The sequence below is a fragment of the Gobio gobio genome (genome assembly GCF_949357685.1).
Source record: "Gobio gobio genome assembly, chromosome: 13".
In the NCBI taxonomy this organism is placed as follows: Eukaryota; Metazoa; Chordata; class Actinopteri; order Cypriniformes; family Gobionidae; genus Gobio; species Gobio gobio.
Genome location: NC_137106.1, coordinates 38,365,123 through 38,386,013, shown reverse-complemented (window position 1 = coordinate 38,386,013; position 20,891 = coordinate 38,365,123). Strand labels below are relative to the sequence as shown.

At 39.6% G+C, this 20,891-nt stretch overlaps 1 protein-coding gene across 2 annotated transcripts in view; it reads right to left on the bottom strand.

Annotated features, from left to right (window-relative positions):
• The window catches only part of ctbp2a (C-terminal binding protein 2a), a gene marked incomplete at its 5' end in the record, with an annotated part of 77,242 nt that overhangs the window by 38,062 nt on the left and 18,289 nt on the right, over positions 1-20,891 (bottom strand). The window contains one exon of one of the 2 annotated variants that reach the window (XM_079832371.1): positions 18,251-18,403. In XM_079832371.1, the coding sequence (XP_079688497.1) occupies positions 18,251-18,308 (58 nt within the window). Of the gene's footprint in view, positions 1-100; positions 2,391-18,250; positions 18,404-20,891 lie in introns of those variants that run through there. The other variant, XM_079832372.1, reaches the window with a different exon arrangement.

Here is a 20,891-nt window from a genome sequence, read left to right as displayed (position 1 = left end):
CTCACTCTGACAGACAGTTAGGAGCTGAAGCACTAGAGAGGGTGGAGGACGGGAAGATAGGAGAACGTGAAAAAGGTAATGGAAGAGGGCTTTGATTTACTTGTATCCGGCGATGCCATAGTGGAGACAATGACCGGAGGTCCAGTACGCCGGCTGAGCTTCTGATTAGACAGACTCACATTTTGGCCTGGACCGGCACTACCAACAGGTACTAGGGCTCCGTCTGAGGACATTCCCCCTCTGCGCATTACTTGTGGGCTTACATTGGGACTGGGCATGGGCGACATTGTGGCCAAGCTCCGATCCCTCTTCATCAACTCCATTGGTACAGTATAGTTGGTTGTGTATGCCTTCGGAGCTTGCTGAGGTGCCAAAGCAGGCATGGTCATTGGTTGGGGAACTGCAGGCAGTGCTGACAAATGCTGTGGCATTGCATGGATTGCCATTTGTGATGGCATTACTGGCAGATGTGATGGAATGGCTACGTGTTGGGACATTGCAGTCATAGGATGCATGGGCATGCCAGCATGAGGATTGTAGCCTGTCAATGGGCGAGGCTGGACTGGAACCACAGAACCACTGTATGCTCCAGCAGACCTGGCTCCAGGATACCCACTGTTCTCAAGAAGCTGCTGGGAGGGAGCACTGCTGGGTCTCCGACTATAGCCCTCACCCATCCTTGCAGATATAGTCTGCATGGGGGTAGAAGGTGGCTGCATATACTGGGACTCCAAGCCCGGAGTCAAGGGTGGCGGCTGGTGCGCATAAATGTCACTGCGATGGCTAAAGCTGTTGGATCTGGCACGGACTGGAGCACTGGGATGCAGGGGGGTGGCAGGAGGGATTTCAGGAGGTCGTTTGCAACCAAGCACAACACGAGACAGAACCCTGGCTTGGCCCAGGTTGGGGGCCACTGAACGCACATCATTTTCCTCCATAACAGCCAACATTGCAGTGGAGTCAAAGCCCTGCTGCAGTAGAGAAGACACAGTGCTTTCCGAGAGGCCCTCTTTTTGCAGCAATGCCAGAAACTCAGGGTCTGCATTTTTTCTGGGGTCTACAGGAGCCACTGGGATCTGAGGGACAGTGGGAGGAGGAGCAGCAGTAAGAGCCTGAGCAGGAAGTTGTGGTAACGGAACAGGAGTGGTTACTGGGGCAAGGGCTGTAGGGGGAACTGGAGTGTAGATAGGATTTGGAGGTGCCACGGGTTGCACATGGGGAACTTGCTGCACTGGCTGGACCTGTGGTACCTGCTGAACTTGCTGCACTGGTTGCATTTGCTGCACTGGCTGAACTTGCTGCATTTGCTGCACTGGCTGAACTTGATGCATTTGCTGCACTGGCTGAACTTGCTGCATTTGCTGCACTGGCTGAACTTGCTGCATTTGCTGCTGCTGTATTTGTTGCTGTATTTGTTGTTGCATTTGTTGTTGCATTTGTTGCTGCATTTGTTGCTGCGCTTGCTGCTGCGCTTGCTGTTGAACCTGTTGTTGGACTTGCTGTTGCTGCTGTATGGTGTATGGTGAGGGGTTTTCCAGATGCATGACCATACCTCGGGGAGTTCCATCCATTCCTTGAGCAACTGGATCAACCACCAGGCAGGTGGCTGCAGGCTGATCAATCTGCCTTCCATTAACGTCACTGTAGACCGAATGGCTAGTGAGAGAGGCAGGTGGCTCAGCACCGTAACGGGGAGAATTTGGCTCCATTATATAACGAGCTGGAGATGGCGCTCGGCTTGGAATGCGCTGCCCATCCTGCATCATTTTTGTGCCAGGAGTAGCAGGTGGGGGTCCAGGCAGGGATGTTTCCCTATAAATACGACCCACGTCATGAACACTTGGAGGTGGAGGAGGAGGTATGCCAGGTGTTGGGGCAGTAGAACCAGGCCGACCTCCTGAACTCTGTTCCCACGGTTGCCGAGGACCTGCCATCATTCCATAATGTGAAGATGACCTATTGAGAGAATGAGGTTGCTCTCCACGATAAAAACCATCTGTTGGTCGAGGGTCCTGCTGATAGTAGTCATGGGGTGACACGGAACCACGGTGAGCCATGGATGATCGGTCGTAATGGCTGTTCAACTCAGGAACGGAGCTCTTTCTTATGTTACGTGGGTCCGGACGATCCAAATAACCTTGGTTGTATAGAGATTGCTGGTAGGAGTCTGGCTCCCGTTTCAAATCGAGGTCAGGAGGACGCACTCCAGGCGGTGGCTCATACCATCCCCCTCCTGTTTCTGCTCCATAGCTCAGTGAGTTGCGTCGACCAGCCATCCGGGCCTGCTGCTCGTAAACACTGTCACTGCGTTCCCAATGACCCTCGTTCCCACCCAGCGTGTCCCAGCTCTGGGAGCGGCCAATCGGCAACTGCTTACTGGCGATCAACATGAGGAATAGATATACCTTACTCGCAGGGAAGAAAAATGAGAGAGGTTTTCCTTTAAGTTTCTAGTTGCAGGCTGTTGTCAAGTGGTGAAAGGAAGGAGTATGGAAGAAAAAATTAAAACAGAAGATATTGCTTTTCACCTGAGGTCCAGTTGTAATTTCTGTCTCCCGTCTTTATCACAGTGGCAAGGTCTGGCTATCAAATGGCTCCTCTTGCTTGGTGATCGGTGAATAATTAATCTGGGGAATGCTGCTGGTGGTGATGGAAGCAGGAAAGAGGACACCAAGCGCTCTCACAAATAATGTTGGTAGGTGAAGCCTGCCTGACTACTCCATTCTGGCAATGCAAAGCGACAAGCGTGAACAGACAGAGGGAAAGAAAAAGAGAGAAAATAGAGACGGGAAGGAAAATTTTAACAAGGGGAGGGTTGGTGTGGGGGAGGCAGGGGCTTGTGATAATCCAGCGAAGCTGATCCGCTCCAACTCCGAACATTTTACTCGTTCAGATTGCAATGAGGGATTACAGACCGAATAAAGCCAGCTTAAATCCACTCTTCTCCCTTGTGACGTCACATACAAACACACACAAAATGTGTCCCTGATGATAATGAGGACAGGAACACATGCTGCCACAGACACACTTACCTGATGCCAATGGTCAAGGTGGTCTGTGTTTCTTTCAAAAGCCCAGCCAGCTGGCATTGAGCAGGAGGTCTTTGCTTGACTCCAAGTGGTGGGCCAGTGAGGCGGACCAGTGAAACTAATACAGATCAAATGCAGCAGGGCAAAATCGTGTAGCACTGTCAGGAAATGTCAAATCCTGATTGAACAGTAATCCCATGATGGGCCAGCAATGCCTGTAGAGCTATGCAAATGCAGAGATCCAGCATCACCACTCGTCTTTTACATTATGACCCAAGCTGACACTAGCGCAGCTCTATGAACCACTGCCTCCAAGTACCCTGTACAGCACACCAAAAATTAGGTCAAAAAAGCTTCTAGAAGCTTATGCCAACAGTGATGCACAAAAAAAATCTGTTTCATGAACTGCATTACATCAGGTCTGATATAAATTGCGATACCGCTTTCTGTGAAAATTACATAAGCAGGGCAAAATCCCTGGTAGCACTCTTCAGTTTTTGGTAGCCCAAGATGAATTCAACTAGCCTGTATAAAAGAAAAAGAAAAATGTAGAAAATGTATGTAGGAGTGGTGGTCTGCTTTTCTTTAGCTGCCCCTTTTTCATCCTGACCGGTCTTTTTTTGGCTGAGTAGAACTAAAATACTGGCGTAAATCCATGTGCCTCTTAACATTTTCACACACGCACACACACAAGTGTCAGCATCACCAGAAGGCGAGATGGATGCAGCCGGAAGAAGAGGAGTAAACACACACACAAGCCAAGTAATGTTAGTATCAGCTAAACTTCACTGTGGACAGCATGATCAAACACTTTCATGATCATATTTTTCCTTCAAATAAGCCAAGAGAGTGAACCATGTGAATAAAATAAGACATTTTATTTCCCCATTTAAGTGACTGGAAAATACAACAGACCCGAGACACCTGGCTACAGATTCTGCAAGCCCTGATAAGGATGCTATCATTTCATAGAAACATCAGAACCACATCAAAATTTACTCACTCTCATGCCGTCCCAAACCTGGATGACTTTGATTTTCTGTGAAACACAAAAGAAGATATTTTAAAAAATGTCTCAGTATATTTTTGTCCATAAAATGCAAGTCAATGGGGCCTAATGTTGTTTGGACTAATGTTGTCTGCAAATGAAAATGTTCTGCAAAAGAAAGAAATGCATACAGGTTTAGAATGACATGAGGGTGCGTAAACTATGATAGCATTTTCATTTTGGGTGAACGATCCCTTTAATATAACAATGACTCTGTTTTTTTTTTTTGACATTTATTCAACATAAACAAAGAAACCATCACCCCATGTTTTGATATTCCCCACTGAGAAAGCATGGCTATGTTATTAAGATAAGCATTCTAAAAACCACAGGGGGTAAAGGGGGGAAATCTGGGGCATCAAATAATACTACAATATCTAAAAGCTTGCAAATGTGTGTTTCATGGAAAACATTCCAACAATATGAAAGCCAACAGCTGAATCTTGAGTTTTCAGTTTAGGAAAAGCTTTTTTTTTTTTTTTTGTGAACAGATTTTGCCCACCTGCCACTGAAACACTCCACCCAAATCCTTCCTGATCCCCACAAACACCAGAAAGAGAGAGATGGAGAGGGAGGGAGAGAGACTTGTGAGGATAAAATTAATAGGGCATATTCTTCAACTGTTCTTTGTCGTTGTGATACATTCTGCATTTTGATACCGTCTAAAGCGGTGCAATGTTTTAAAGTGACTTTCCAGCACTTTGGCTTGTTTTGATCCGTTCACTTTTATAAGAAAAATCTTTGATGCCTGTAATACAGCTATGGCAGGAATTTCACTTTGGCTTTAAGCCAGAATTGATTCCGAATCAACAACACCTGTATGTGTTACCATTTTGCAGACTGCAAACAAGTCCCAATATGTAGTTTCCTTGTCACAAGTGACCCAATTGTTTACTCTACAAAGGACGGCACACAAAAAAAGTGCTCAACTTGGGAGATTCGACCCTAATAACTAATTGCAGAGATCATGTTGCTGAGATAATGGCACAAATACTCTCCAATACACATTCAAATACATAGCAGACCTAAAAATAGTGCATTCTAAAATAAGCTGTTATTTTTATAACACTTTGCAGTATCAGATTAACTAACTATTTTTATAACAAACAGTTCTCATCAGTGTATTGTATTCTGGGACTCATTGCTAAGCTGCCTTATAACTAAAGATGCCTACCATAGGCGGAGGGTGAACCAACTCTAGGGTAAGGCTAGATGCGATATTCCTCCTTAAAACACATTTATATAGAACGTCATGAAATAGTTACGCGTCGCCTATCAGCAACCTACACATTGCAGCATAAACGCACGCGCTTGCTATTAAAATGGTTATGTTCACAATTAAAACCACTATAATTTGAACAGGCAAGCATATATACTTGATTTGGCATGGTAGCCAGTTCGAATAATAAATAGTAAACCGTTACCTAATGCCTAGAAAGAGTGCATAAAAGCGCCCCCTGTTATAATCACCAAGCTGCCACTCGTCTTAATTCACTGCGATCTCAACGTTCTGCTAAACGATTAAGCTGAATGTACGATGACTATCTTATTTAGCCTACATAATGTCAAAACATTTTTTTTTTTACAAGTTAAATTATAACGAGAGGATTTTTGTGTGCAGATCTCCACACTGGGCTAAAACTCCAGCGTTTTGAGTGGTGAGGGGATTCTAACTTAAACACTAACTTAATAGTGGGGCGGCAGTGGTTCAGTGGTTCATGTAGGTTGTCTACAAACCGGAAGGTTGGTGGTTCGATCCCCGGTTCCACCTGACCAAGTGTCGAGGTGTCCATGAGCAAGACACCTAACCCCAGCTGCTCCCGACGAGCTGGATGGCGCCTTGCATGGCTGACACCGCCGTCGGTGTGTGAATGGGTGAATGTGAGGCAATGTGTAAAGCGCTTTGGATGGCCATTGGTCTGTTAAAAGCGCTATATAAATGCAGTCCATTTACCATTTACCATAAACACGTCTGATTGGTAATTGCGTTCAAGAAATCATCAGATATGTTTGTGATTGGCTACATTGCTCAACACTGCAAAAATAGGTTGTAATAGAAACCGATTTATATTAGTTTTGACTCTCTCAAGAGCACAATCACCAAATATATTTATGTTTATCAGTTTATGATGAGAGTATTCGCGAAAGTGAACGTTCGTAGGGCTGTGCCGGTAAACGTGACAACCGCACCAGGCTGAGTAGCACCGGCGGTGGTCAGCCAAAACACTTTTTTGTCTGTAAATGCTGTTTTTTACGTGAATATTATGACACGAGTGAAGCACAAATCTTTATTTACAAAATAAATTATAGGTTCGCAATTAAATGTTACATCGCAGCCATGGAAACATGGATTCATGCCGAATGAGAGAGGTATGCTTTGTGAGGTGAGCCAAATTCAAGCTTTACGTTTTGTGATCTGGTCACCCGATTTCCCATGAATTTAACAATAGGCTTCCTCTCATTTTATTCTACTGGACATGGAATCTCTTAGACTGGGTAAACCCAGCCTGATCTGCCGGCAATTTGATATCGCCCTGCAACTCAGTCTGGAAACCTGTACATTCATTTCAACTGCTTCTGTTACACTTCTGTATCACAGACTGGCTTATCCACCTGGCGTGCTATTGGCGGGTTTAACACGCTGATAGATAGAGAAGCGATGGGTTGTTGCCCGTTGATCACGCCTCTTGTGGTCTGATTGGTTGAAGGACTATCCAATTGCGTACAGAGTCATTTGAATTATGCTCGTTTATCACGCCTCTTGTGCAGTAGAAAATACAGAGCAGACTCCCCAGACCAATATTCAATCTTAAATTGAGCTTGGTCTGGTGATAGGCAGACAAGGAATCTCTTGTTTATTTTCCCAAATCTTCATTTACGTCTCTCACAAGGGATTATAAACGTTTCTTCCTTTTGTTTGCTTTTAATTAGGAGTATATTCGCATCATTTACTGTGGGAAAGTAGAAAACGGTATAGGACAGATATATTTGACTTCAAATTCTAACACAGTTTGTGCTTGTTATTAGACTTGCGTCAAGTTTATGTGTATAGCGCATTTCATACACGCCGGAGATTTTTAGTTTTGCTTCCTCTCGCAGTGCATAATCAAACAAAGCCTAAAGTTCTTGACCCTGCGGAAGATAAATTCGCCCTTCAAACCTTTTACTACAAGTGTCAGTTTTGGAACATCAGGAGAAAACATGAAGATATTAGAAAAGCGATGCTCTCTTTCCTGCTCATGTCCCACATCCCTTTCAGTGCAAAGCGGCATATGACGCACCTCTATGGGGAAATATAAAACTAATATTTTTTTTACTAATATTTAACTTTCTTGACACTTTTTATTTTATTTTCACACTCTAAAAAATGCTGGTTAAAAAAAAAAAACAAGTTGGGTTGAAAATGGACTAACCCAGCAATTGGGTTGTTTTAAGCAAACATTTAACCCAACCGCTGGGTTAAAACGACCCATTCACTGGGTTAAAACAACCCAATTGCTGGGTTAGTCCATTTTCAACCCAACTTGGGTTGTTTTTAACCCAGCATTTTTTAGAGTGTAGGTTTAGTATAAATGTGCAGGTGCATTTTTGCCCAAATCACCGTTAATTTTTCACCCGTAGCCAGGGGAAGGCTCCTTTTGGAGCATTGCATTGATGCCGTACAAGTTCACTAGGTTTTTGGAACAGAGCAACAGAGACTATGTAACACAGCCAAATTAAATCAAATCTCTCTAGAGTCTTTCCTTCTCTGTGACTTTTGCTTTAACATACACAGTAAGGATTATATTTGGTTCTTTAATAATTGCAACAATTGCCAAAAAGAAAAAACACATGGATCTGTACAGTTGCATCATAACATGAAAAATCAAGGAAAGCAGTATCATGGCAACAGTGTCTTTAGTTATCCTTCTGCAGAACTTTAAGGAACAAAAGAGAGAAAGACAGAGAGACAGAAACAAAGGAAAAGAGAGAATTTTCATAAATCCTTAGTGCCCGAGAGACTGCGACTAATCTAATACAAAACCCGGTGGGACGTTTGGCTTCAACAAGCTTCTCTGCCTATCTGGGAATACATGTGTAAGCAATTTTATACATGACTACTAATACAAGAGCTCTTTGAGGGAAACAAATTCATAAAAAACGGATATGAAGTGATTAAAAGCAGAATGCGGTGAAATGAAACATTACTTTGGCTAATTTACTCTCTTTCTTGTTCAGCTGGGAGTTCCTAATGTGGTATATATTGTGTGCATATATTTTTAAGTTGCTTATAGACTGACAATCCATCAAATTGTTATAAGTATGTCCCTCAATTAGTTACAACAAGAACAACTTATACTGGATTAAAATAAATGTTCTGTGTGCACAAAAATAAACTAAATTTGGCATGTTCTCCAACATTTTTCATTTTCATTTTAGTTTACAATTTTTTTAGCTGTAATTTATTTTTATTTAAATTTTATATATTGCATTTTTTTTTACGTAAAATAAATTTATTTCAGTTAGTTGCCAAGACAAGACTTTTTTTTTTTAATTTTAGTTTTAATTTTAATTTTGATTCGTTTTTTTTTATTAGCTGTAATTAATTTTTTATTTAAATGTAATATTTATTTAGTTTTTTTATATAAAATAATTTAATTGCCAAGGCAAAAAATCAAGGTTTTTTTTTATCTAATATTTTATTTTATATTATTTCAAAATGATTTTAAATGAGAGAAAATGATTTTGATGATTTCAATAGATGGCCATTAAGCTGGTCTAGATAGTTGATAAGCTGGACAACCATCTAGTCTAGTAGGTCTAAGTTTGACCTGGTAGACCATTTGATCAAGTTGGTTTGGTCTAGTACACCAGCGTTGGTACAGAAACAAAACTAGTTACTAGTTTGCTGAGTTTCAGAAAACCAGCTTAACCACCATATACTGGTTTGACCTGGTTTTCCAGCAAGAATATTAAGCATTTACACTCTAAAATAATATTTTTTTCTACCCAAATCCTGGGTTGAGCCTTTTGAGTCTTTTTTTTCTTTCAGTATTTGGGTAGTTTTTGTGTTACCAAGCTACTGTGTCAGACGTAACAACCCAGAGTTTGGGTCTTTTTAACCCAGATCCTGGGTCAGACACAACAACCCAGGGGTTGAGTTATTAATCGCTGGCTTTTTGCAATCTCTTCAGAAGAGAGCAGCGTAGCTCCAACAAATTGGTGCATGTCTTTGGTAAAATACAGGCTTGTGTACATTTAATTTTTTCTATAAATTCTTTATTGTGCTGTATATTGTTTAATTGTATGCAAAGCAACATACATGGGCACGATGTGAGTCACCTACACGAGTGTCGCGTTGGTCTTTTCGCATGATTGAAACGCCTGATGCCTTGCATAAAATTTTATGATTTATAAAAAAAATACAGAATATAAATACTTATGTTCAAATATGTTCTCAGAACTGTACAGATTGTTTATGGACAAGTTATGGAGCCAGTCACCGCATATTTTGGCTAGGAGAGAAACTCAGGGCGGTGGTCAGAAGTTCCCCCGCTGAACATGATACAATCTCCGGCACGAGATCCAGCACCGTCACAGTGGAAACGGGACAACAGAGACTGGTCGATTACACTTGAATCCCTTCTAAATGTTGTATTTTTAATATTTGTTAAACGGTTTTAAAATGTAGGCAATATGTATTAAAATGATATAAAATATGCTATACTGTATAATAGGACCTAAAATTAGGAAATTATCATGCAAGCCAGTGGTTGAGTCGAGTATTTTAAAAAAGTTAAGAGGATTTAATTTAATCCGTAAACACTAATTAATGTTTGAAGTAAAAAAAAAAAAGAAGAAAAAAATAAACTAGTATTATAGTAAAAATGCATCAACTATGCGGAGTTAATAAACAACCCAAATTGCTGGGTAAAATTAACCCAACAACACATGTTCTGTCCTATATTTGCACAGTCCTTGGGTTGAAAACAACCCAAAATTGGGTTGTTTTTAACTCAGTGTTTTTAGAGTGTACTTGTCATCTATACCGTAATAATCTGAATAACCTAATCTTCCATTATAAATCACAAGAGCTGCAAACCAAATCTTCTTCTCAGCAACCTTGGTACATGCACACATACAGAGCTACAACATTCACTCTGGAAAACAGTAGTCCAATTTATAACCACTTCAGTAACCGTACTACCACTGAACAGCTAGAAGAGCAGCCTTTTTCTTCGAGATCCTCAGCGCACACACTGCAGCTGACAGCTCTCTATTCAGACATCTCACTAAAACACATTCACAACCTAACTTCCTCATTTTTCTTTTCTATTTCTTCTTTCTGCTGATTTCTCCTCTGCTAGCAGAATTCCCTTGGGGAATCCCATCGTAGAGCTGTAATAAGGCTCTTTTTCATAAAGTAGAGACTTGACATTTCTTCATTATAGGAGGTATACTTAAGAACTCGGCTTTTCCAAGTCTGGGAAAACGAGTCAGGCATTTAACAAGGCAGCGGCTGCAGATGTGATGACTGCAGTCTTTGTGCTGGAGCTGTAGGGAATATTACTCCGACTCAGGTTTCTGACACCTGAACTTTCAGACTTGAGCTATCTCTTTGAAACTATACCTGGTGGTTAATGTGTCACACACTTGCACTACTTGGAAGCACTATTTAACTTCTGTGATAGGGGACACCACAGCACAATAGCTAAAAATCCTTCAATGGAACGCTTCCTAGAATGATTTACTGTTCATCAAACAACTCTCAGAAGAAAATCAAACTACCTGATGGCTGCGATTTTATGAACATTATGCTCTCAATGTGTTTCAAGGGTCTAATACATGCATGTGTTTCAATTCACAAAAGTCAAAATTTGTTTAATCGATTAATCAAAATAAAACAAAAAAACCCAACAACTTGTACTATTATCAAATTGCGAAGCGATTTAATTTAAAAGATCACATGATTTTAATGTTGTTTGTATGTCTATGTGGTGTTTTAAATATGCTTTAAGACAAACCATGTGCAAAATCACACCATTGTTGAGTATTTTTTCGTTAAAACCAAAACCAAAGACTGGCTGGTGTTTCTGACATCACAAACTACCTTGTAACCAATCATGTCAACGTGCGGGCGTTTCAAAGCGTTTCTAAGGATGCTGATTTTTAGAAGGCAGCTGTTTGACTTGAGATGGCGAACGGCAACATGGTTTGTGTAACATTAGCAACACATTACTAGCTGTTTGATAACGTAGTCAAGCAAAAGGCGAATCATATTAAATACAGTTATGTTTTCACCATTGTAGAGAGCGATACATGAAACACATTACCATTCTGATACATCGACTTGGCGAAGCAAATTTGCATATTCATGGCTCCTTATACTAAATGAAGCAAGGGTATAGAGTTACATTCAAACTATTTTAAGGCATGAATAATTTTTTTTTTTTCACAGGAAAAAAACTTTTAAATATGTACGTGATCCGTACGGCCCAGGCTCCACAATTCAGCACGCATGTGATTTGCGGATTAATTGCAAGTTTGACAGCAATCAAAAAGAGTGAAAGGTTATTATCATTTGCATGTATTTTGTCTTGCTAGTTTAAACATTCAATAGATTTTAAACCATTCCAGTGCTGGAAGAGGCAGAGGAAAGTTTAATTCTGTCCGCACACACCTAGGGCCTCATTTATAACCGTTGCGTACGCACAAAACAGGTCCTGAAAGAGGCGTACGCAACTTCCGACGCATAAGTTGTGATTTATAAAAACAAACTTGACGGGAAAATTTGCGCACATGCACGCGAACTCTCTGACCCATGCGCACAAACTCTTTTACTAGAGTGTGAAAAGTAATTAAGTAGTCTGAAAACAATTTTAAACCCTTTTTTTTATTTTGATAATATGCACTGAAATGACAAAGTCATTACTCAGAATTTAAACAAAAATATATGAATTTAGATCGACATGTGGATGTGCAACTTTTGATCACTTTTCCTGTGACACTGTTTTAATGACAGCAAGGATTAAATATAGGCTAATTCCAATAACTCTTCTTTAAAGGGTTACTTCAGCGATTAGCATTAAGCTTTGTGTGAGTAAAAACCCGGTAGTATATTCAAATTATCGTACTTTCCCCCCTCATGACCCCCTGAGACGAGAGAATTATGCATTTTATTTCTGAAAAAATCCTCTGATGACGCAAATATCGTAATTTTTCGTCATCGGAGGATTTTTTGGCCAGAGGCTAGAGACTACAGGAGCTTGTTCCACATGTATTCAACCCGCCCACAGGGGAGGGATCTCACTCACAGAATGTAAATGTGCACGGCCGCTTGGCTCGGGCATTAATAATGGAGCGGTATGGAGCAAAGTGAGTGTTTCAACTTTTCAATGAATTCCTATGAAAGTTAAGCTTCCAGAGGCATGATCTGAAAACACGTCAGACTGGACACGCCTCATGAATGACTGTCGCGCTTACCTCAGCTCTGCTCTTCGCTCTTGTGATGAATGAAATCTGACTCCTGCTGCGTCTGTGACTTTCGTTCGGCTCATTCGCACGTTAATGAAAATAAACGTTCAGTTTTTAATTGTAGTGTCTATTCTCTGATTTTGATTTGATTTGAAATGATTTTATTACTATGAAAATCAAAACGACTGTGGGGGCAGTGTAATGGTGGGCAAGTGATAACCAATAGCCGTGGCTTTGGGAGTGGCTTCGTTGGGCAGCGAAGCAAGTGCATTCTGGGAGTTGTTGTCTTTCATCCACATGAGACAAAAATACATTTTCTGTCTTTTCTCAGTCTAGAAGGCACCAAATTCAAAAATAATGTCACATTTCTACTACATAAATGACCCAGTTTAAATACACATTCCTCTTCCCAGCGCTGAAGTGCCCCTTTAAACTAAACTGCAGATCTCATGTTATGGCAAAATATTTTTTAAGCGAGAATGATGATCAGTGATGCACACTTACTTCGATATTACAGACAGTGCAGGATTCGGTGGTCGAACAGTTCATTGGCCGGTTTGAATAGGTCCAGTGATAATACCTTACTGTACAACCGCAGCTGCACGGACACGGAGTGTAAAGACATATTCACAAAATTATGTGAAAAATACCACTGCATTTGAAGGATACAACTTGAATTGCACGTTTCCTTTTTAAAATACTTAGTGACACGCCAAGTCATACAATTGTATTTGCACAGCAATAAATAAGTAGGCCAATCGATTTCCATTAAAAATAGCCAAAACATCCTAAGATATATGTTCACATTACCAGCAAAACTGCATGAATTTGATTTGATTTGAATTGTTTAAAATAAACTAAATAGCTTATTTTGAATTAAAATACCATTTGGCCCGTGGAATTGAATGAATCAACTTTATTCTAAAAAAATGATCTGAAGTATTTTATACAATTTAGTTTTTATGGATATTTTGATATATTTATTCTAAAACATAAAAAAGGATATTGGATGATTTTCAGCAATGTACTGTGTAAGGCACAAATGGCATTTATAGGTTGTATCTAATATTTTTCAATGTCTTGTACCTTTGACAGTGTTAGATATGGTGTCAAGTGGATGGGAATATGCATGGAGATATGCAGATGAGGTTATGCATAGTAAAACTCGGCGTTGTAAGCTCCATATATGGTGATTTCGTGGAGGAGACGGGGTAGAGATGCACGTACGCACGATCTTCTGCTGATTGGGATTTATAAAAGGATTTTTGCGCAGGTTCTGGCGTACACACATGGTTTTATAAATCAGATTTTTTGGTGCGCATGCAAAATCTGCCTTTTGTGCGTACGTACACTTTTAGGATGAAATCTACGGAAAGTTTTATAAATGAGGCCCCTGATGCGCGCACACACAGAGAGGCGCGTCTCAGATAGCAAACTCAGGATTGATTCCTCTTTCGCCTCTCCTCGCACTTGGATGGACACAAAAACACAAAATTAGGTCAAAATACCCATCTCAGCAAGTATTCTCGTATAGACAGTTGGTTATGTCTCAAGTGAACGTGGAGAGTTGAGTCTTATGGTGCGCGTTCACACCGGTGCGGTTCACACCATTCGCTCGAGTGATTTACATGTTAAGTCAATGCAGAGACGCTTCGGCGGCGCGAAAGACGCGAATTGAGCGTTTTGATCGCGCGAATCGCTCAAGTTGAAAAATCTGAACTTTGGCGGATATTTCGCGCCGCGTTAAACAATCAGGAGCTTGCTCTAGTAGTGACAACAATGAGGAGAAAATCTGTATATTAATATCTGGTTCAGACAATATGATTATCACTGTGATAACATTAAATGACATGAAACACAACCCAGTCTCTTTTTGTTAAATGCAAGTTTATGTATGATCAATAATACAAAAGTATAAGTAAAAGGTATAATAAGCTACACATGAAAAAAAGCAAACAATTCCTCAAACATTCAAAGTCAGTGCTAGTAGGCTAACGTTACAACTAACGTACAGTTATAGCCTAGAAATAACAAAGTAATGAAACTTCACTTTGCCCTCAGCCTAAACGATTTGCCAGGGAACAAATTATAGATCCATGAGACCAAAGATCGGCCGTTACAAGACGAATTATAGCTCGAGACACACCACAGAGACATCAGAGCCAGCGGCAGACTGCAGAAGGACTGGCCGAGGAAAGGTTGCCCTCGCCGGCGTTGACAAGCGCTGACCGCCGCTGATCCGCTGGAGCTCACAACTCCGAAAACGCCTGATAAAATGTTCAAATAGGCACTCTTTATATAAATAAACCACAGATTTGAGCTTTAAACAACTACATTATCGACTGAAAAAGTCTTAAAACTACGTTGTCACACATTAACAGTAGATTTTAACAAAAAAAGACATGTAAACACAGCCCATGTCAGCCATTTCTCAACAAGACGAGCGGGCTGGCAGAAGCCCCTCCCATGGCGCGAATTCGCGTCTGTTGTGCAGTGAATGTCACACGCGATTCGCGCGAATGAAGCGAGTAAACTCAAAATGTTCAAGCGTCCACCTTCGCGCGAATCACGTCCGGTGTGAACGCCACATTAAAGTGACAGAAGCCTATAAATACCTGCTGTTGTCTATGTTATTAATGTTACCCAAACAACAAAACACAGCTTTAACAAAGATTAATCAATATTAAATTCATACAGTGAACGTAGTGTTATTTTACATTTAATTATGACATTTCTGTACCAGAAATAAATCTTGGCCTCGACCTTACTATTTGTAACTTTGTTATATTGTACTTATCTATGCTTGCAATTAGTTGATTTTGTGGATTTTAAATCACTATCACATTTTTTTTATTAGAAATTGGATTTTCCCCCCAAATCGTGCAGCCAGTGTGATCATCTACATACAATCAAATTGACTTTATTGGCTAGTGCAAGTATACACTTTTAAACGCAACAAGGACAACTCACATTGTATTAAAGGAATGTTCCAGGTTCAATACGATAGTTATGCTCAGTCAAAAGCATCGGCAGCATAATTTAGATTATCATGGAAAATCATTTCAATTGTTCTTTGCTTCTTTGAAAATAGGCACAGAATTTTACTTCCACAATGTGATGCTTTTCCAAATGAAGCAGGATTATTCAACAAGAAAAATATGTGGGACGAGTCAAATCAATTGTCAAAACTGGCCGCTCCATACCAGAATGGAGACAGACTGATTACACCGCCTAAATAGCTATTTGGTTATTGGTTAACATTATACAAATGACGTCAACGGCAAAGGCATGTTTTGATTAAAGATTACAAAGGCAAACTATTTTTCTTTGGAATAATCTGAATCGGCAACAATAAAACACGCAAGGTATGATGGACTTACTATACTATACACAGAGAACTACTAAAATGACCATAACATAAAGCAAATAAACGTATAAAGCTGTAGAGCAACATTTCAGCGGTCTGTAGAGCCAATCTCACATCTGAGAACTACACCCTTTCAGACCTAAAAACCAATGACTCTCTGGCCCTTCCTCTTTGTACATAGTGTAGTTTACAACATCCCCGGAGGCACATTTTCCCTCCTCGGTTTCCTAACTGTGGGCCTAATTGATGTGCGAGGAAGAAAACGCAAGACTGCCAGATCAACCGCATTCAGGAGTCCCAGCGAGGGGGTCCAGGAGCCAAATGCAAACTTTTATACGCTTATAATATCAGGCAGCCGAGAGATGCCAAACCATGGAATGGATGGAAAACTTTCCCAGCGTTTGGGGATTACGGATTGATTGCATGTATGTGTGCGTCTGTGCATATGTGATATGAGGTTTAAACAGTAATTTAAGTTCCTGCTCCATTAGAGGAACATTGCATCATCATGACTGATGTCAACTTCACTGGACGCCGTTCAGCATGTGTCTCGGAGTAAACGTACATTCGTTTCACCAGTTACTCTTTTGGTTTTTTAATCTGCCTCTGATGACTCTCAAATGGGACCAATAAGAACATTTCGGGAAGCTGGAAAAACTTTCTCAGGAAACCTGAGATGTCATCATTTATCACACATGCCCACACGCAAACACATCTATTCCAAAAGCGTTTGACAAACAACTACAGTCCTTCAAGTTGTGTAGAGCTTAGAAACAACACACTAATAAAAAATTACAAATAAGGACTCCAAAGTTTTTTAGACATGAGAGAATGTTAATATCATGGCTTTTGGAGTCATTTCTAGGTATCTTGGAGTACCAGGTAAACACCACGGTATATACACACACACACACACAACCATTCAAAAGTTGTTGTATTTTAAAGAAATTAATACTTTTATATAACAAGAAGGCATTCAATTGACCAAAAGTGACAGTAAAAACATGTATAATGTTATAAAAGATTTCCATTTCAAATGAATGCTGTTTGAACTTTATATTCATCAAAGAATCCTGAAAAATGTATCATGGTTTTCACAAAAATATGAATCAGCACAACTATTTTCAGCACTGATGATAAGGCATGACGTTTCATATTAGAATGATTTCTGAAGGATCATGTGACACTGAAGACTGGAGTAATGGAGTATTTTCATTACAGAAATAAATTACATTTTAAAATATATTCAAATAGAAAATTGTTATTTAAAATTGTATTAATATTTCACAATATTACAGTTTTTACTGTATTTTTGATCAAATACGTGCATGTTAATGAGAGAATGTTAATATCATGGCTTTTGGAGTCATTTCTTGGTATCTTGGAGTACCATGTAAACACCATGGTATAAACACACACACACACGGTGGGTTTTCATGTTTTATGGGGACTTTCCATAGGCGTAATGGTTTTTATACCGTACATACCGTATTTTCTATCCCCCTACACTGCCTCTGCCCCTAAACCTACCCATCACAGGAGACATTCTGCATTTTTACACTTTCAAAAAACATCACTTAGTCTGATTTATAAGATGTTTTCCTCATGGGGACCTAAAAATGTCCCCACAAGGACGAGGATTTCGGATATTGCCATCTTTGTGGGGACATTTTGTCCCCATAACGTAGGGATTACCAGTCCACACACACACACACACACACACACACACATTCAAAAGTTGTTGTATTTTAAAGAAATTAATACTTTTATTTAACAAGAAGGCATTCAATTGACCAAAAGTGACAGTAAAAACATTTATAATGTTATAAAAGATTTCCATTTCAAATGAATGCTGTTATTTTGAACTTTATATTCATCAAAGAATCCTGAAAAATGTATCATGGTTTTCAGAAAAATATGAATCAGCACAACTGTTTTCAGCACTGATGATAAGATAAGGCATGCCGTTTCATATTAGAATGATTTCTGAAGGATCATGTGACTCTGAAGACTGGAGTAATGGAGTATTTTCATTACAGAAATAAATTACATTTTAAAATATAGTCCAATAGAAAATTGTTATTTAAAATTGTATTCATATTTCACAATATTACCGTTTTTACTGTATTTTTGATCAAATAAATGCATGAGCATAAGAGACTTCTCTTGACCCCAAACTTTTGAGCTGTAGTGTTTAAAGTACCTGGCAATACTATGAAACCATAGTAATGTCAGCATATTGGTTTATATGTATGGTAATTAAGTTTCATGGCATATAGCAAAGCTATCACCACCACTGCACCATGGTGCTAAGACAGTACTTTACTTAGGGGACATGTCAAGACCTCTTACCCTCACAGATTTTGTCCAGTCTTTGCCGTTTGACCTTGTGTTTGTCAATCAAAGCCATGCCAGCTCTGATCTCCTCGTCTGTTGTTCACTGAGCTTAGCAACAGGAAACTACAGCCCCCAGAATCCTCCAGTGGGCATAACGCCACCGTACACCTGCACAGAAAGACAGTCAAGATGAAACCTGTGGACAACTGACAAAATTACATTTCAGCCACTAGAGGGAGCCATGATACTATTCAAATAACAATCAGCTTCAAGCATTCATTTGGCTGGAGAAACAACAAACGAATAACTTAAATATTACAACAATATATTCCTGTAGCTCAAACAGTAGAGCGTGGCACTAGCAACGCCAAGGTCGTGGGTTCGATTCCCAGGGAAAGCAAGAACTGACAAAATGTCAAATGTGTACCTTGAATGCAACGCAAGTCACTTTGGAAAAAAGCGTCTGCCAAATGCATAAATGTAAATGTAATATAGTTTGCAAAGAGTTTGACATTCTTTGCTAGGTTTAAAGACAACATATTGAAATTCAATTTGATGGAATTTTACTATAAATTGAAATGCGTAAATCTCATAAAAGGCTCAACATTTTTTGAGTGAGTAACTTTTCAAATCTTTATGTACACTGCCACTCAAAAGTTTGGGGTAGTAAGATTTTTAATAGTTTTTTTGCTTTTTTGGTTGTTGTATTGTTTTTTAAAAGAAGTTTCTTATGCTCACCAAGGCTGCATTTATTTGATAAAAAAATACAGTAAAAACGTATATACTGTGAAACATTATAACAATTTAAAATTACGGTTTTCTATTTGAATATGTTTTTCAAAATTTAATTTATTCCTGTGATGCAAAGCTGAATTTTCAGCATCATTACTCCAGTCTTCAGTGTCACATGATCCCTCAGAAATCATTCTATGATGATTTGCTGCATAAGAAACATTTCTAATTATTTTCAATGTTCAAAACAGTTGTGCTGCTTAATATTTTTATGGAAACCATGATTTTTTTTTTTTTCAGGATTCTTTGATGAATAGACTAAATTAAATCTGTTCATCATATAAAACATTTGTGTCTCTTCAGAAGATTTGGATTTAAATTATAGATTTACTTTACAATCTTTTCATGAACATTTTGAACCGGGTGAACAGATTTTCAATAGAAATTTCTCAGATTTCATCAAAAATATCTTCATTTGTGTTTCTCAGTCAGATGAATGGAAGTGTCATCGATTTGACTGACATGAGAATGAGTAAATGGTGACAGAATTTCCATTTTTGGGCGAATTAACATAAACATAGGGTCAATTTCATGTTGTATTTAATTCTGACTAGACTGAAACTAGGTGACTGGAGTCTGTAACTTCAAACCGTTACGATTTCACGGTTTTGTTGGCCCTTTGGGGTTTCAAAAAAATGTTTGTTTTTTTAATCAGAAAGTGTGTGTGCAGGGCTGCCAGTCTCCCTCAATCAGAGCGGCAGCAGATCCAGAGCTGAGAAAGAGACACAAACAGACTTCCAGTCCCATGCTGAGACAAACTCACCGAGACACATCTCGCTTCAGTGATTTAAGAACCGGTGCCCTTTCACTCAACCTGAAACTGATCAGAGCACGCGCCACACAGACATCTGCACACACACTCAGCCATCCTACGAAAACATGACTCAATTTCAACCATCCTGCTGAATGACAAATATCGACCCTCCAGACAGGAGAGGGCCCTGAGAGAAACGTATGATGGATCTTTTCATAAAGGGTCTTTCATAACAGATCGTTTTCAATTAAAAAAAAGCTTCCTGCATGTCACAATCCTCGTCCTTTTGAGCGCTTCCTCCCATTCCCATCATTTCCTAATCTGTCCTTCAATGATCTCTGTAAATACACAAGCATAACAGTGGCATTCATTGCGCTACCTTGGCCTTGGTTGTCTGTGATTTTTTTTCACACAAGCAAAAATCTAAACACATTCACTCACACACACACACACACACACACACACACACACACACAATCTGTTCTGTGGATCACATAGGTCAGCAAAAACTAGTTTTTTTCCAGCTGAATGCTGGGTAATCTGAAAGATCTGACCTGTTAGGCAGCAACAATAGTCTGGGCATGAATACGGACACATTTCTTTTCCGTTGGTGTAACAGGAGGAAGTGAAAACGAAACCCCTTCTCTCTAACATTGATTTAATCAGAAATGTTTCTTGAGCAAATCAGCATATTAGAATGATTTCTGAAGGATCATGTGACACTGAAGACTGGAGAAATGTTAATGGTTTATAAATAATTGTAAGTGCCATTTCATTGTATCATAACCACAAAAAGATCATTATTCCATATTCCATTAAAAATGCTCTATCAATTAACCACGGTCATCCTGTCTGTCACCAAAGCAACCATCTCTTCCTGTTCCAGTGTTGTTGTGTTTGACAGTATACATTTATATGATTAGCTACAGATGAGTAAGCAGAAAGACTATTGCATGTAATTCTATTTAATTAATTAACCAACAAGCTCCGCAAAAGAGCTGCACAAGTGGTTACAGATTGAGTTGTAAATCTTGATACAGTTCATACAGCACTGGAAGGGAAAACACCTTTCAGACACAAAAACATCAGCTGTATCCACTTCAAAGTCTT